This window comes from Callionymus lyra, chromosome 3 (assembly GCF_982586985.1).
Source record: "Callionymus lyra chromosome 3, fCalLyr1.hap1.1, whole genome shotgun sequence".
NCBI classification, from domain to species: Eukaryota; Metazoa; Chordata; class Actinopteri; order Syngnathiformes; family Callionymidae; genus Callionymus; species Callionymus lyra.
Window position 1 is genome coordinate 24,284,137 of NC_141820.1, and position 18,124 is coordinate 24,302,260.

Genomic DNA, 18,124 nt, shown 5'->3' on the forward strand with positions numbered 1-18,124 from the left:
ATGAAGATGCCATTCTTACTGTCGCTTGTCCTTCGGACCAGTTTGTGTTTGAGTCGTGGTGCATTGAGGGACCAACAGCGAGATGTAAGACAAAGCAACAATTCACAATTATATAGGCTCAGAGAAGACAACTTAAAGGATTCGGACTCAAACATCAGGTTGGACACTCAGGTTGAAAATATGGCTTTGGATGAGGAGTATCGGGAAACAGACCCTCCAGATCTGAACAAGGATAACTACGAGGATGCTGACTGGCATCGTCCAAAATACCTTCAGGAGTCCCACTCTGAGTTTGACCCTGATGCCCAAATGGTCGGCCGCAGGAGAAGTTCCGAAAATAGTCTTAATAAAATCCACAATCCGACTCCTGGAAGCCCACCGGCCACATGTGGAGAGCACAGCAGCCAGTTGTTGCCCAATGGCCAATGCAAGCTAACTGCAACACTGCCCCCTGTGGGGAAGTCCCAGAAACACTGCCCGGACATGTTTCGCTGCACTGATGATATTTCGAACTGGGTTCACGAAAATCGGAACCGGAAGGAGCAGCTGAATGAGCTGAAGGAGAGTTTATCGGAGCAACAGGAGGAGCTACGAAACCACGGATACAGAGTCACCGCCATTGAGAAACAGGTAGGGGAGACACTGTCGGTCCAGATCTTGATGGTTGCTAGAATATGGTAGAAATTGTGAGCCTAGACCCAAATGGAGTAGGATCATGGGAACCTGGAGAACAGGTAGTCAGATTCCTGAAGTTTTGCCTAGTAAAGACCTTGGTAGAGTAAGTAGTCCTGACCCTGAAGGAGCATCGTTGTAGCATCAGCTGATACAGATTCTTTAGGCGAATAATTCTTATCTAGACATGTTACAAGCAGCTTCTATACAACTGTAACCTTGTCTTTTCTCCCTCCTCATCAACTAGTAAACTGACTCCACTAATACCTCATTAACCCGAGGACAAGAAGATAAGCTGTATCCTTCAGCTGACACAGAGACCAGATCCATGACCTGTTAAGACATGAGCCTGCAGGAGTGTGTCTGTGTGCGACAGAAAATAAAACATCTGCCTCAAAAGTCAAAAAATCCATCAGAAATTAAATGTAATCTGCTGGAAACTTTAGCTCAGTGGTCCGGGTCTGTGAGGCATGTGTGACCGAGCCACGCATAACAAAAAAAATAACTCACACAATTATTTGTGTTCTTTTAATCATTATTGTCAGAAAGTTTTCAAAAAAGACCTGATTTTCTGGGAAGTAAAATTAGCATGTGATTCCTGAAACTTCAGGAGGCTTGTTTCAGTCCCGTTTACTCAAAACATGAGCCAGTAGAATGGTGAAAATTTGAAAAATGTCAAACTCTCTATGGGACCAGCTCATGCTAATGTTCATGAACCAGTCATAATATTTTTTTTCAATTTCTCCCCAAATCTTTGTCCGTGAATTGGCAAGAATCTGGCGATACAATATGTATTGTATGTATTATGTATGGGACAACAATACGATATATTTTGATACTGTAAGATGAAGGATATATTTGTAGTATAGTCCGAGTACTTGACTCTGGCGTTATGGGCTTTAGAGACCACAGGACTCTTGATGAAGTCGTAACTGCATTTGTTTTGAAACCAAAATAAAACCAAACATCACCTTTAAGTTGTAGTAAGCAAGTAAGCAAGTTTTAATTGTACAGTGTCTGTTCCTTTAGCTTCAGCAAACTAATGACTGCTGCCATCTATTGGTCAATAGTTTAATTGTGACACAAAAATTAACAAATGGTGTGAAAATGTTCATGTTTATCAAAAAAACGAGATAATAAAAAAAAAAGATATTATTATAAAATTGATTTTAAATACATTTTTCTCAACTGTAAACCGTTAAATATCTATTATATTAAAAAATATATATATAAAAGTTCAAAGCCCAAAAAAAAGAAAAAAGAAAGTAGTACGACTCCACTGTGTGGAACAAAATTGACAGATCAGGTCAGTCAGTAAATGATACATTAATTAAAATGAAGTCCGACAAATATAGTAAATGAAGTTAAGTACCTTTTTGAAGAGAGTCTTCAAAAATAAAGAAATTGTGTCTAATAACTACTGGAAGGGGTTTGCTATAAAGGAATTAGGGGTCGTGAATGGAGACCGAACCCTCAACCTTTGACTACGTGTGGAGAAAAAAATGTAAACATTGACACCCCTTGATGAAATTGTGATTTTCTGTTTCTTATGTTAGAGTGAGAGGAGCAATGGTTCCGACTCAACCCTCCACCAGCGCCTCCGCTATCTCGAGCAACGTCACAGCGAGACCAGAACCTTGCTGCATGTGCACTCCATGCTGCTGCAGGAGCTCCAGGCGCAGCTCCAAAACCTCAGCAGCACCGTGCAGCGCCTGAGCCGAGGTTGCTCGAAGACCAATGTGATCGATAAGACGACACCTCTGGACCAGAGGGACTCGCTGAGTGCAGGTCACTGAGAAGATGCCTGAAAATCTTGTGGGGTCAAAATGTTCCTGTTGTATCTGATCTGTCTCTGCCCCCCCTGCAGGTGGACAGTACATGTCTCTCTGCCCATCTGACTGTGCGGCTCTCTTTCACAACGGGGTTCATCGCTCAGGTGTTTACACCATAGTCCTGTCACCTGGCGTCACCTCGTCTGTCTACTGCGACATGGAGACTGAAGGTGAGTCCCACTCGGGGTTGACACCAGGTGTACTGTATACGTTTATGACAGCCTCGATGTGTCGGATGACTCAGGTGGTGGTTGGACGGTCGTCCAGCGGCGACTCAACGGCTCCGTCAGCTTTAACCGCGGATGGTCGGAGTACAGGGACGGCTTTGGAGAGCCACGTGGAGAACACTGGCTTGGAAACCAACAGCTCCACCAGCTGACCAGCAGGGGTCAGTACAGCCTTCGGATTGACATGCAGGACTGGAGCAACGCAAACAAACACGCCCTCTACAGGAAATTCAGGTAAGTAAGTGACTTTGTGGAAATCGTGTTTGCATGTTGTATCACTTACGTGAATAACTAAAAAGACGGATTGATTAACATTTTACATTTTTTATATTATTATTTTTTTGTTCAAGTTTCCAGTTGGTGCTGTTAACACACTTCAGGGTCAAGGTGACCCAAAGGCTTGAAAACAAATGGAATTTGCGGATTTTTTTTTTATCCCTTTTGGATCAATATAAACATAGTCCACCACTGCATATGTATTTCTGGAAGCTAGGAAGGTCGTTGACCTTGACCCGAAAGCAACACATAGGATAAAACAATTATCAGGTAATTATCAGATTATTGTTTTCAGGTCTTCGGGTCACCTTGACATAGGGTCTTTTCATTAAAAGAAAAATAAATTAAATGTACTTACTGTATACCTTATCCCAGTTTTTGCTATATTCATTGCAGTAATGTATGGATGCTTTACAATTTGCAATTTAGTTTCTTTAAATGTTCTTTAAATGTCATTACTTTTACTTTATTTGGCAACTAGTTTTGAAAATTTAACTTTACAGAACATTCATTACTTTGGGTTAACCGCTAGTATTCCTTAAATAAGGAAAGCCGTGGAGTACATAACATTCCATAAAACAATACTACATATGGTCAAACACACAAGGAAAGCCAAGTTACTCTTAGCTAAATACTTGTTTTGCAAATGTTTCGCCTCTGCCAGCAACAAAGTCACGTATTACACTGTATTCATACTGACAAGGACATGCATACGGTCGAATTATTTTGCAGATTTGAATGATTCAGGTTCTAACTCGCTTGCACTTGACTCATCTGCATCCATCACATTAAGTTCTGTACTTAACTGCCTAATAAATACACTGTGTTTAAATGTAGCATGAATCGTAAATAGTCAAATCCAAGTGAAAACACAACCTTCCTATAATGAAATAATGTGATACTAACTTACTGTTATAGTCTTTTTACCCATAATGCATAGCAATATAAAGTAACACTCACTGTGAAATACTAGAACAAGAAGTTACTGAAATATGTACAGAAATTTAAGCAAGTGTACTCTGAATAACTTTAAAAATTGTTTTATTTTTGGTAAAAAACATTTTTCGACAGTTGAGATGATTTATGTCTGCAGCATCGAAGATGAGGAGAACCGGTTCCGTCTGCATGTGTCAGGATTCAGCGGGACTGTGGAGGATTCTTTCAGCTGGTACCATGACCAGAGGAGCTTCAGTACTCCAGACACTGGAGACCTCTGTGCTGAGATCAGTCACGCAGGTTGGTGGTTCCACCAGTGCTTCTATGCAAACCTCAACGGAGTCTACCACAAGGTGGGTCTTGAACAATATATATAAAGAATATTTTCAAGATTTAACAGTGTTTCTAAATACATGTTTAACTTCTCACACTCACCAGGGGGGGCACTACACCCTGAAGGCCCAGAACGCCTTGGGACCTGACGGGATTGTTTGGTTTTCCTGGAAAGATTCTGACTTTTATTCCTTAAGAACCGTTGCCATGATGATAAGACCACACAAATTCAGGACCCGACCATCACCATGATTGCCAAAGCGCTTGGTAATCAAGCAGTGACACGTTTGGCCTCAAGAGGTCGCCACCGATCCAAGAAAGAAATTAAAAAGTTAATTGCATTTGTTAATTTTTCTGTTTGTTTTACCTCTGCTTACTTCAATGTGCTTTATTTTTTTTAATCTATATGCCAGTACTGGTAATACATGAGTTTTTCAACATCCCTTTCGTTAGATCATTTCTGCTTTGATAGATTGTTTTCTTAAATTGATCAATAAAGGCAGTGATGTACAGGTGTGTTGCATACTCGGAAATGTTACTGGATTTATTTTTAGTGTATAATTACACCAAGTGAGTCAGATACAAACTTTCATGATGGCCAGTCTTGAGAACTTTCTTTCACAATAATACATTTTCACACACACCAAGGAGAAACTTTAAATGCAAAGTTTTTCCACCTCATTTAAAAGATTAAGCTCTTCCCATGCATCCATCACTGTTGGATGAAGTACAGCAGCATTCTTCAAACATGTATCAATGCAACAGTCTCACCAAAGTCAGTTTAAGTTGTCAAACCTAATTATGCAGTCTTGAATCATTTGGGAAATTAATACAACTTTGATGGAATAGTAAAAGAACATTAGAATAAAATATTTTCTGAAGGCAACTGGACTGTTCTAAACCTTTCCAACGTGGACTGAGAAAAACCTAAACAAACACCATGAGAACGACTACAGTTGGAAAAGAAAGACAAAAACCGTAATAGTCACATTTATTTATTGTGTACAAGGGTGAACACCTTGAGACAAACAGAGTTCTATATTGGGCTGGTTCAGTCTCAGGTGCTGATAATAGAAGAAGGATTTAGGGTCGCGCTCTTGGGCGGGTCACAATGTTCCACCACAGAGGGGGCAGATCACCCTCCTTTCTGGCAGGAGGAAGAGCTTCGGTACTGGGTCCTTCAGGTGCAGTCTCGGCCTCCAGCTGAGCAACCTGGAAACAGATTGAATCAGTTACCTGACACAATGATTTAGATCCAAATACTAACGCTTATTCAATATTTTTACACGTTTAAATCACGAATGACCTTTAATAAAAGGTATATACAACAACAGCACCAAACTTAACAAAGTACTAATAGAGCATGGTATTAATCCTTCAGCTTGTCTTCATTACTTTTGCATTTAATTATTCGTTTTACCTCCAGATAATACAATTAAGAAAGTGCTACAAAAGATTTAAGGCTGTTACTGTCCATTTTAAATTAATGCTAATTTTAATTATTGAGTATAATAACAGACTAATACTAACATTTGTATTACCTTGATTCCTAAAATGTTAAATGCTAAACCCCTCAGCGCTTTGTTTACATGGCATGCAGAAACTCACCTCCTTCTCCCAGCTCTGCTTCCTTAGATTCTTCCACTGCTCTCTTTTAGTAAAGTAGTCTGGGTACATGGCTTTCTCAGATGGGTGCCAGTATTCCAGGGCCCAGTCTGGAACCTTTGGGGTCAAAACACAAGGGTCAGCAGCAGCAATACCAACCCGAGTGAGGAGTGAAAAGTAAAAGGGATCAAGGTCGTGTACCTGGTAACACACATATCTCTCATAGGACGTCCCTCCAGGAGAGTCAGGGAAGATGTAGGGCTGAGGATGCTGATTCTTCCAGAACTCTTCCTCTCCAGCCTTCAGCATCAATGTAGACTTCACCAGGTCCTTCTCATGTCTGTTCTCCTCGAACCGGGCCCGCATCAAAACAGCATGGAACCGGTATTTGTCTCTGTAGAGAAGCGAAGAATAAGCCACATGAACACCCGTTTTAAGCAAAAGTCAAATATAATTTACAGGTTTTTTTTAACGAAGAAATATGGATATTCAAAAACAAAGGTGACGATATCAGAGATGAAAACAGTTAGAATCATGCTTCAAAAACACAATACTATTAATATGGATAATATGCCGCCCTTACAACAAAAGATTTGTCAATTTGTGTAAGAAAATAAAATTAAAATTACACACATAGATAAAAATGTTTACATAAATAAAACATTTGAAAAATAACCATGAATATATTAGAATAAAATAATAAGTGAACATTATGGTATAAGAACTATAAATTTGTAAACATGTAAAGACAATGGTGTCTCTTATAAACAACAATAACATTGATGGTCTAAGTGAATGACAGCTGATACCTGAAGACATGAATGAGATTTATTAAGGCTTTTCAAATATACAATATTAGTGCTTTAATTGAATATTGGCGAGTTCATGTTTTAGCTGTAAAACTAAAAAAGGTTTGACTTCAGATTGCAGGTGACCCAGTATTAGCTTTAGCTTAGCAGCAGCGAATACAGACATGAAAACAGACATCAAACTCGAAAGTCATCTCGTGTTTAGAAGAAAACAAAGATTCCTCTGACCTAAAGACGCAATAGGACTCCAAGTGTCTCAGGGATTTCTTGTAAAGTCGCAGAACTTTCTGCTGGTGAGTCAAAAACGCCGACGCCATTTTCACCTCTCCGACCGCCGCGCGGTGAATTCTGGGACCTAGTGGAGTTTGACAGCACGACCGTAACTGTACTCACTAAGCGCAATTTGTTTTTATGCCATTTGATTACAAACGTGAAATGTCGTATTACAGCCACATTTATGTTCTTATTATGAATATAATTTTGCTCTACAATTGAATAGTTTGCAATTACGCCGCTTTTCCCGACAAATGACGTTGAAATTCGCGACGTTTAGAGTAATTACGGTATTGACGTCATGGTTTTGGTGAGAGCTGCATGTCTTCTCGTAGTCAGAAGTCTCTCTATCTACAACATGGCCAAACACCACAAATATATCGGTATGTATTCATGTGTTTAACTTGACAAATCACTACTTTTCGGCGTGATCAGTACAGCTAACACGCGTTTGTATTTATCATGGCTATAGAGATGCATATGCTGCTATATATATAAATGTGCGTTGAACGGTTGAAGTTACATCCATGATTTTCAATCATCCAAACAAAATATTGGCAAAACACACACAATACAGTACTACAATTGTAGTCGCAACTACACTGCACAATTGAACTTGTTCACACCAACTTTATAGCCAATTACAACCTACTAATCTTTTGCATCTCGATTTTGTAAACTTGATGAATGAATTAACTGCAGAAAGATTTTAATCCATTACAAAAGTTAAGTTAAGGAAAAAACTCTATATAATATAATATATACGAGATATGCCTTGTCAAAAAATAAAACAAATTATTTAATGGGTAAAAGAAAACAGCTGAAAATGAGTGATTGAATTTGTAAAATTAATGCAATGTTTTGGTTTTACAGAAAAATCTTGATCTACGTAAACTAACAAAAAGTTTTAATATTTGAGCATCAATATAACACTATACTTTGTAATTTTAATAGATAATAGCTGCATTTAGTACATTTTAAGAAAACTACCTTTACAATAAACATGTAAGATTTGAAACAGATCTCCAAACCTCCTTCTTAGATATCGGCGTCAACCTGACTGATCCCATGTTCAGAGGACTGTACAGAGGGAAACGGAAGCATGACGGTGAGCAACAGCTTCTTTGACCTGGGATTCCTGTGTCTGACTGTCTGTTTTTAAATGCAGATGATTTCGACCAGGTCATCGACAGAGCTGTCACTGTGGGTGTGGAGAAGGTGAGACAAGAACATACCCTTGATAATACATCTCATGAACTTTCTCTGTTTAACAAAAGTCCTTTGTGGGATTCAATGAAAACCCAAATTTGTATGACCGTATTGATTTCAATTTAACTATTGAACTTCCACATCAACTATCATTATTAAACATGATCTGTTCTTATCATATACGTCCGTATTTTAATTTTAATTGTGTTTTGTGAGTAAACGAAATAAATCAAATGTATTCGTCAGTTCATGATTACAGGTGGGAGTCTAGAGGACAGTAAAGAAGCGATCAGACTTGCTGACACCAGAGGTAAGATCAGCATTTAAAAAAAACTTCAACGTCAACTGGAACCCAATTATAAGACCTTGACTATAACATTAAGAAAACTATATACAAATAGAATCCATATACTTTTCTATAAGAAGACACTTAATGTGTGACATAAATTCCCAAATTTGACACATTTCTATGATCTCACCAACAGATGAGTTCTACTGCACGGTCGGCTGCCACCCCACCCGATGCTCTGAGTTTGAACAAATCGGACCATCTCAGTACATGAAGGACCTTGGAGAGCTGGTCTCAGCGAACAGAGGGAAGGTTGTTGCCATCGGAGAGTGTGGATTAGGTAATTGATGCCAGACCATTGCTGACGTTCTCTTTATTATGAAAGTTGATTTAAACATCGCTACTTTTGCGTTTCTCGTAGATTATGATCGACTGGAGTTTTGCCCAAAAGAAACTCAACTTAAGTGAGCAATTTTCATTCATCTATATGTCAATTTTCCTTATTTGTGACCAACCTGGAAAAACATTTCCTGGAAGAATGTAAATTAGTTCTGTACCAAATGATTGTTTTTTGTTAAACTGTTAATCTTTGACAGATAGTCCAGTGATGTGACTTGATGATCGTCTTGTTGGTTCCGGTGCAGATTTTTCGAGAAGCAGTTTGACCTGGCTGAGGAGTCTAAGCTGCCCTTGTTCCTGCACTGCAGGAACTCTCACCAGGACTTCATAGGTTAGTCCTTCATGGCCTCAGACACAACACGACAAACTCAAAGATAACATCATTTTGAAGCCTCTCTGTGTTCCCTGATAGACATAATGAAGAGGAATCGTGAACGTTGTGTTGGTGGGGTGGTGAGTTATTTTTCACATCGTCATTCCGTAGCTGATAATTAAAGATCTCTGGATGATTGTGTAAATCATCTTGTTCTGTTCTTTAGGTCCACTCGTTCGATGGCAGTCCAGAGGAGGCAGCATCTCTCATCGATTTAGACTTGTACATTGGAATCAACGGCTGGTTAGCAATTGTTTATACTTTTTTTAAACCCAAAGAGAAGACTCCATTAGGAACGTATTAGAACAAAACAATGTACTGCTAAATCATTTATAACTTGAAGCTCTTCTGCCTGGAGTCTGTCTTGTAGCAATGATATTTTTTACCTTCAATTATTGAGGTTTGACTAAGAAAATGCTTTGCTTCTCAGCTCTCTAAAAACTCAATCCAACATTGAGGCCATGAAATCTGTTCCAGCGGAGCGACTAATGATAGAGACAGGTGAATAAATGACAGAAGGTTTTAGAAGAGAGAAAAAAAGAAAAATACTGGGATTTAATTCCATCTTGCTTCTTCCAGATGCGCCGTGGTGCGGAGTGAAAAACGCTCACGCTGGAAGCAAATGCGTGAAAACCACGTTTCCCACCAAAAAGAAGTGGGAGTCGGGTCACTGCCTGAAAGACCGCAACGAGCCGTGTCACATTGTGTGAGTGTGTAGATTAAATGATGTCTTCTATGGGCTGGTTTGTTAGCGAGATGGTTTGTGCCTCGCAGCCAAGTTCTGGAGGTGATGGCGGCCGCACGAGGGGAGGAGCCTGCAGAGCTCGCCGAAGTCATCTACAACAACACCTGCAGGCTTTTCTTCAGCTGATGAAGTCATCTGTGTTCCTCCTCTATCTCGTGACCGGCTCCTAAAGCGATGAATCTTATGGACTCCTCAGCCGTTGGGTTCATCATTTAAGGCATCATTAATTCCTCTTTTTCTGGTTTTAATGTGATGATGTTGGGCATTTTCCATCCTCAGTCTCACTCAATTCCTTGGAAAATTTCAGGCTTCAACTCACATCTCATTCAACAGTCCTGACATTATACATATAACACAGAATGATTTACAGATTCTGTACTTGTAAACAGAAAAATAAACGATATAGTGTTTTTATTACCACTTTCTTCCACCAGGTGGGCTTTCTTTTTGTTTTTCACCATGAAAGTAGTTTTGAGATCATAATATTTAAAAAAGTCTACACGTATTTAAACATGTTTCGTGTACAAAGGCAATATGATCATTTTATCCTAACAAGTCGAGTTCCAAATACATTTTCTTTTCTAAACGAGAAGGGCGATGGTGAAATAGAAGACACCCGGAAATGAGACGTTCAAGGGAGTTGGATTTATGGACTTTTTAGTTTTACATTTTTATTAATTCACAAAAACTGACTTGTCAATGTAAATTCCATATTATGTGCAAAAAGTGTTACAAGCAGCTCTTAGAATGAAAAAAAAACATTTATTTGGGCTTTTTATATTCAAGCGTTGAACAATTCAATTTTACATACAATTTGAAACGTGTTGTGTATTGTTTACGGTTCATAAATTAACAAAAAAAATAAAGCTTAATAAAAATCGTAAAAACTACCTTTAACCGTTGACCCGAAAGTGTTCGTGACGTCACGACCACAACCCTCGCTACGTCATGAGCCGGTCCAGAGCAGCAGGAGAGTCAACAGGAGGTTCAGCTGGGCCAAGATGGTGGACGGCGGAAGATTCATAGCAACCAAATAAAAACAGCGGCCAGCAGGCGCAGAGGAGGCTCGTCGTGGAGGTGTTTGGAGCGGGACTTCATGGGTCGATCTTCGAGGCGCACCGTTGCGAGCTGAAGCTGCATGGCCTCCTCTCAAACCCGGATAGGCCAGCAGGCCGTGGCAGTCCTGGACGTGGCTCTCAGGGTCCCCTGTATTTTCATCATCGACGTGATTTTTAACTCCTACTATGACCCGGGATCGGGATGGGCCGGAACCACGGGCAAGGTTCTGGTCCGAGTCATGGGTGAGTGTGGGCTCAGCACCCTGTGCTAACATGCTAACGGTGGCTAATCAACAGAGAAGCTGTTTGATAAGTTGTCAACTGACGCTGACGACGAACTGACACTTCTTGGAACGCGTTTAAAATATTCCTACTTTCTACTTTGTTTTATTTCCTATTCAGAGTATTCGTACAACAGGTTTTAGTTTATGTTTTTTTTCTGTTCATGTCATCATTTTTTAAATGGTCAACCTTTCATTGGGATTTCATAGATAGTTGTTTAGTACTATCTCTCTTTGTTTGTACTTATTATTTAGAATTTATTAAAGCATTTTTTATCACAGTCACTTGTACAGTCGAAAAGTTTAAGAAATCAGAAACTTTTTATTGCCAGTGTTGTAAAGACAACATGGGATTTTTTTTGTGGCGTCAGTACAGAATAAAATTATGAAATAAGATAAGCAATAGAAAACGGAACCAAACACCATATTTAACTTTTTACACTTTCTTAAAGGCATTTATGAATATCTATTAGCAACTTATTTTCCCGGTATTTTTATTATCAATTGTAATACATTCATCTATTGTATTGGTAAAACTTGCCATCTTACTTTAATAATCCGATAATTTAAGAAATTGAATCCACTTCCTCACTCTCTCTTATTGCTGAATTATAATTTTGAATGCCTGGAAACATGAATGTTGAATGAGTATAACTAGTATAACTTGCTTCTCTAGCATTTTGGAGACATTTATAAATACATAAATAAACTTTAATTCCATCACTAAGTACTCAAATAGAAGTTTAGTTGTTTTCTTCAAATGTTTCAAACCATAGATGCATCATTCTGTTGAAGAATAGTCTTTATATAAAACCTATTTATTTATAATATTTGTTTTTATTTAACAGGGGAGAGGGTTGTGCTACACGGTCTATAAGCCACTTACACAATTCCTTGTTTGTTTTGTATTGCCCTCTGACCAGCTTATTCTTGGAAATGTTTCAAATGTCCTTCAGTTGTTGAAATGTAACATCAAGGAGATAAAGAAATGTATAGTCATCTTACTTGCACCCCAAACTAATCATAACTATATATATATATACATGTATATATATATATATATATATATATATACACATTATAAAAAAGTCTTGCGTTTAAAAAACAAAAAACAATTGTCTTTTTGTATGCAATCATGTAAAAGATGGTGGTTATCTGTCACTGGTAACTAGGTCAAGGTGAACCTTCCTCTGGGAATTTTCTTAACTTAAATCTTTGAAGTTAGAACCCTCAGTCTCAGTATGTGGAATCCTAATCTTTGACATTTTATCTTGCGTCTATCTTAAAGAAGATAAATGTCTGTCCTTGGTATACAAACATTTTGGAGTTTAAAGAGAAATGTGTATCAATAATTACTTCTGTTAAACATAAACCAAAAACTGGGCTGTTAAGTAACTTTTGTGATCTACACTATTGTGGTATTTGAAGTGAGCACAAACACACTTATGATCAAAATCAACATTATAATGTGTGCATTAGAATTACTTCTCAAAGTGAAAGTATGTTTTCATGCATGCTGAGCCGGTCAAGGATCACTTTCTAACCTATGGTTGTCATTCATTAGCCTGAGCTGGGGTTTTTTTTGCTGGTAAATTCTGTATGTGTTCTGTTCCACCAGGTGTCCTCATTTCCACCGTGGTACTGCTGCTGTCACAGAAAGCCTTGTTCAAGTTCTACATGTTGTTCCTGGCCGTCATCCTCGGCATGGCAGCCGTGCTCGTCAACTATTACGCCGCCTCCCACGTGGACTTCTACGGCGCCTACTACAAGGCGGCTATTGGGTTCCGTCTTTTGCCCCGGAGTGGACCCACGCTCTGGCTGGGCATGGCGGTGGTCCAGCTGATGTTTGGCGTGGGCTACGTCTTCCTGCTCAACCTGCAGTCGGTGTTCGCGGCGTTGGTGGTTCTAAACATCATGGTCCCCCTTTGGGGGCTGATGATCGAGCTGCCGCATGATGTCCGGCAGCTGGTGGCCATATTCTCTGGACTGGCGCTGATGCTCAACACGGGCGTTTGCCTCGTCCTCAGGCTCAGGTGGTTCTACTACTCCTGTCGGTATGTGTACCTGCTGGTCCGCCACATGTACCGCATATACGGACTCCAGCTTCTCCTGGAGGACACTTGGAAAAGAATACGCTTCCCTGACGTCATGCGTGTGTTCTGGCTAACACGGGTCACGGTTCAAGCCCTCATCCTCGTCTACGTGGTGCGGGCGGTCCGGAGAGAGAGCAGCCAAGCTACTGGGGGAGTGCCTGATGGGAGTTCAGACTCGCAGGTACAATTTTTGTGTTTTACCTTCAGTTCTTCATGACTGAACTTGACCATCTCTGTTGAATGAATACAGGATCATCTCCTCAACTGGGATGTTTTTTCGGATCTGACCAGCAACCTCATCATATCTGGCTGTGACTCCACCCTGACTGTGTTGGGGATGAGCGCCGTGATCTCCTCCGTGGCTCACTACCTGGGCCTCAGCATTTTAGCCTTCATCGGTACCTTTCCGCCATTTGTTCTGAGCCAACGGAAGTCAAGACCCCGTTGCTAAACACTGTTGTCATTCTCCTGCAGGGTCGACGGAGGAGGAGGATAAGCGTTTGGGGTTCGTGGCTCCGGTTTTATTCTTCATCTTGGCACTGCAAACAGGACTCAGCAGCCTGGAGCCAGAGGAGCGGCTGGTACGTCGAACGGTGTCGTGTTGCCTAGAAGACAAGTAAAATGTTCTGATTCTGGCTCATACCCGGTGTGTGCTTCCAGGTCCGCCTCAGCAGGAACATGTGCCTACTGCTGACTGCTATCCTGCACTTTATCCACGGGATGACCGACCCTGTCCTCATGTCCCTGAGCGCATCCCACGTCTCCTCATTCCGCCGCCACTTCCCGGTTCTGCTGGTGTCCGGCGCTCTCTTCTTCCTCCCCATGATGCTCAGCTACTCCTTATGGCGTCACTACGCTCTCAACACCTGGCTGTTCGCTGTCACCGCCTTCTGCGTGGAGCTGTGCCTCAAGGTAAGAAGGGCTAGAGCAGTAGAAGCATCAGACTTGGTAAGGAGAGAGTGTATCTTGTCTCTGGGAGAAGTTTTGTTTAGGGCGGCATTGTATGCAAGATGTTAGACGGGTAACAATAATTATAACGACAACATACATTTTATATCATTAACTTAAATTGTTGAAATTAAAAACAAGTTACATGGCACATCAACTCACATGAGCTAGGCTAATGTTAGCATCGCACACATCATTAGCTCAGGTGAACATCTTAATCGTCTGACATTAAGCACTTTTGTGAGTTTAAAAAACCTGTATCAGCAACATTTGCATTAGGAAAAGATTGATTAAAACGTGCTGAACCGATGCGTTCAAGAGGGTAGGAAACGCATAATGATCTGCAGCACTCATAGCTTTCCAAAAAAGAAACTATGACAATCTAATAAGAATATTCTGTATGTTGTAGAGTTGCCGGTGTTTGTAAGCGAACACTGCATTGCAGGGATGTGCGGCTCATAGCTGGTGAGGCACATTCTACCCTGGAATCAGACTTAGAATTGTAAGAATTAAAAAGAGTGTCTAATTATATTAAAACCCTTTTGTGTCAATGGATCTGGAAGGGCTGCACTGTAAAAACAAGACATTTTCCCCAAGAAATAATACCAGGATATTGGTTAGAACAATAAACATCTAATTTCAATATCAATTTTAATACAATAAAAGTCGCAAGGGTATAACTAAAAGCTTTGTTTTTCACATTTCTTGTTTTCATGGTGTTTGTGTAATATCTACTTATACTACAACAAATGTAGTGTAATTAATCTCAAATATACAGAACTGTGCAAAATTTTTAAGCAGGTGTTAAAAGATTCTGTAAACTAAGAATGCTTTCAAAAATATAAATAATAATTGTTTCTTTTTTATCAATTTACAAAATGCGAGGTGAGCAAACAAAAGAGAAATGTAAGTCAAATCAATATTTGTCGTTACTGCCCTTTGCCTTCGAACCAGCATCAATTCTTATGGGTACATTTGCACAAAGTCAGGGGTTTTGTAGGATTCTCGTGATGTGTATGATCAACCAATTATACCAAACGGGTTCTAATGATCTTCAAGTTCAAAGTAGGTTGAAACACAGTCATTAAGTGAAAAATATACAGCTGCGTAGGAGCTTGAAACAGGGTGAAGAACAAACTCTGCTACCAAGACAAAGATTTCAAAGCAGACTGGGGTTTCAAGATGTGCTGTTCAAGCTCTTTTGAAAAAGCAATGTTGAGGATCGTGGACGCAGTGGTCGGCCAAGGAAACTTGTTGCAGCAGATTAAAGACACATCAAGCTTTTTTCCCTTCCGAATCGGAAGATGTCCAGCCAATGTCATTAAGAAATATCTTCAGCGTAAAGAAAAAGAAGTCCTGGAAATGATTGTAGGGCCCCCACTGAGTCCTGATCTCAACATCATGTAGTCTGTCTGGGATTACATGAAGAGACAAGGATTTGAGAAACATCTACAGAAGACCTGTGGTTAGTTCTCCAAGATGTTCGGAACAACCTACCAGCCGAGTTCCTTTAAAAAGTGTACCTAGAAGAATTGATGCTGTTTTGAAGGCAAAGGGTGGTCACAACAAATATTGATTTGATTGACATTTCTCTTCTGTTCATTCACTGCATTTTGTTAATTGATGAAAATAAACCATTTACACTTCCATTTTTGAAAGCATTCTTAGTTTATAGCATCGGAGTGGCAGAGTTTATCCAGCTTCATCCATGCAAAAGTAAATCCAGCTATTCCATATACTCCACGCATGTAAACACAGTCACTGTTCTCTCGAAGCCAAAGCCTTCTTTTTGTCTTGCCAGGTCCTGGTCTCGCTCACAGTCTACGGTCTCTTCATGGCGGACGGGTTCTCCAACGTTCTGTGGGAGAAGCTGGACGACTACGTCTACTACGTCCGCTCTACAGGAAACATCATGGAGTTCCTGTTTGGCGTGCTGATGTTCGGGAACGGTGCTTACACCATGATGTTCGAGTCCGGCAGCAAGATCAGGGCGTGCATGATGTGCCTGCATGCCTACTTCAACATATACCTGCAGGCCAAGAACGGCTGGAAGACTTTCATCAACCGCCGCACCGCCGTCAAGAAGATCAACTCGTTGCCGGAGTTGCGCGGCGAGCAGCTGCGTCACATCGAGGACGTGTGCGCCATCTGCTACCAGGAGTTCTCCAGCTCGGCCAGGATCACTCCATGTCACCACTACTTTCACGCCCTGTGTCTCAGGAAGTGGCTCTACATCCAGGACTCGTGCCCCATGTGCCACCAGAGGGTCTACGTTGAAGATGACTCCCAAGGCCACGCAGCGTTCTCCAACAACAACGCTGGCTATGTGGCGCCAGAGGACGCGGCCGAAGGTGCCGCAGCGCAGCCGGACGATCAGGGACAGCAGGCCGCCGAGGTCCTGGTGGTCAGGCCGGACGAAGTGGAGCCCCCTGGTGGCGGGCCACAGCATGAGCTGCTGGAGGACAACGACAGTATAGAGTACGACGAGGAGGAGTGGGGGACTCGGAACGTTGGCACTCTAGTAGAAGAAGACTATCTCCATGACGACACAGACTCGTCTGATGACTGACAAAGAAATAAATCTTTATTTTATTTAAGTTAAGAGATATTTAAAAGACCTTATTAACATCAGGGTGATGACAAGGGCTCTGAGTGTTATGTGAGTGCATGTGTGCGTGCATGTGAACGTAGCACATTGAATTGGACTGGAGTGTCCATCATTCCTGAAAGTATTTTTACACATGAAAAAAGACTTAAACTATTTAGAGTCTCAAAGGCTAAACAATAACATAACCAAATGTTTTCCAGATAATTTCAGGTTCATTTTGGTAATGGAGAAGAAAGAAATATATTTTTCTAATATCAGGAGTGGCTGAGACCCTGTGATCACTTTGACATTTTACGATGCATTTAAATGAAGATAAAAAGTATATATATAAACTTGTAAAGCTCAAATCAGTCTAGCTATAACACGTTACATAGGTGTACTTTTTTTTTTCTGTCGAATAAAAATGTATTTTGAAAACAACTGCTCCAGTATTGGACATGACGAAAACTAATTGTGTTAATCTGGTCAAACAGATTTAAGCCACATTGATAAGAGTATAATAATCTTCAACAAACGATATAAATCCCGGCACAAATATAGCTTGGTGCGTGTGAGTGTTTGCCGACTTAGAATGTTCTCCGTCTTAAATGAAGGTCCTCTTGAGTCGAGGAGTCTGACCTGTGTGTCTCTGAACAATGAACGCTCCCGTGTTAGTCCAATACTGAACCTTCTCTCCAGGCTGCTGCGTCACCTGCTGGTGGAGAGCTGCTCGGTCATTAATGGTCTCTTGTGTGACCGTCCCCACATTTGTGTACATTGTTGTACACGCTGCTGTGTGACTGTGTGGTGCCACTTTTTACACGTTTCTTCATCTACACGTGCGTCCGCGTTTGGATAAGTGTTTGGTTCCAATCCCAGGCATGTGAGTGAAAGCTTATGCCCAAATATGCACAAATGTGTGATTGAACATTTGTGGAACTTTCTCTGTTAATTAAAAAAGATCTGTTTAAAAAAAACAACTAACTGTGTCACGTCTATCATTTGACATGTTCTTTTTTTTAACTTGTCGAACCTAGAAGACTAAAACTGAACAGGATGAACGTATTTATTTAATTATACAAGGGTTTGGTAAACGCCTTGCCAAGTCTACATATTCCATGTGTTCCGTTGTGTTTGTCTCGTATTTTCTGAGAAAGTCAGTGGTTTAAAACCCCTCGA

General features: G+C 40.5%; 4 protein-coding genes across 4 annotated transcripts; 3 read left to right on the plus strand and 1 right to left on the minus strand.

The window, feature by feature from the left end:
- Positions 1–4,642, plus strand: LOC148083952 (angiopoietin-2-like). Its single transcript, XM_087785845.1, has 6 exons — positions 1–663; positions 2,229–2,460; positions 2,540–2,674; positions 2,749–2,965; positions 4,101–4,296; positions 4,382–4,642. The coding sequence occupies exons 1-6, from the start codon at positions 1–3 to the stop codon at positions 4,526–4,528; spliced, it is 1,590 nt and encodes a 529-aa protein (XP_087641971.1). The 3' UTR covers positions 4,529–4,642.
- Positions 4,643–5,255: 613 nt separating this feature from the next.
- ndufb9 (NADH:ubiquinone oxidoreductase subunit B9) lies at positions 5,256–7,037 on the minus strand. Its single transcript, XM_087785846.1, has 4 exons — positions 6,919–7,037; positions 6,083–6,275; positions 5,885–5,998; positions 5,256–5,488 (listed from the first exon to the last, which is right to left on the minus strand). Exons 1-4 carry the CDS (start codon positions 7,005–7,007, stop codon positions 5,360–5,362), a joined length of 525 nt encoding a protein of 174 aa, XP_087641972.1. The 5' UTR covers positions 7,008–7,037; the 3' UTR covers positions 5,256–5,359.
- Positions 7,038–7,264: 227 nt separating this feature from the next.
- On the plus strand, positions 7,265–10,395 carry tatdn1 (TatD DNase domain containing 1). Its single transcript, XM_087787205.1, has 12 exons — positions 7,265–7,346; positions 8,006–8,071; positions 8,132–8,181; positions 8,419–8,482; positions 8,658–8,801; positions 8,883–8,925; positions 9,106–9,191; positions 9,273–9,313; positions 9,400–9,476; positions 9,664–9,734; positions 9,813–9,939; positions 10,008–10,395. Exons 1-12 carry the CDS (start codon positions 7,265–7,267, stop codon positions 10,102–10,104), a joined length of 948 nt encoding a protein of 315 aa, XP_087643331.1. The 3' UTR covers positions 10,105–10,395.
- Positions 10,396–10,944: 549 nt separating this feature from the next.
- rnf139 (ring finger protein 139) lies at positions 10,945–17,917 on the plus strand. The gene is made up of 6 exons (XM_087787207.1): positions 10,945–11,279; positions 12,936–13,591; positions 13,661–13,808; positions 13,885–13,991; positions 14,071–14,322; positions 16,160–17,917. The coding sequence occupies exons 1-6, from the start codon at positions 11,117–11,119 to the stop codon at positions 16,925–16,927; spliced, it is 2,094 nt and encodes a 697-aa protein (XP_087643333.1). The 5' UTR covers positions 10,945–11,116; the 3' UTR covers positions 16,928–17,917.
- The last annotated feature ends 207 nt before the right edge of the window (positions 17,918–18,124 follow it).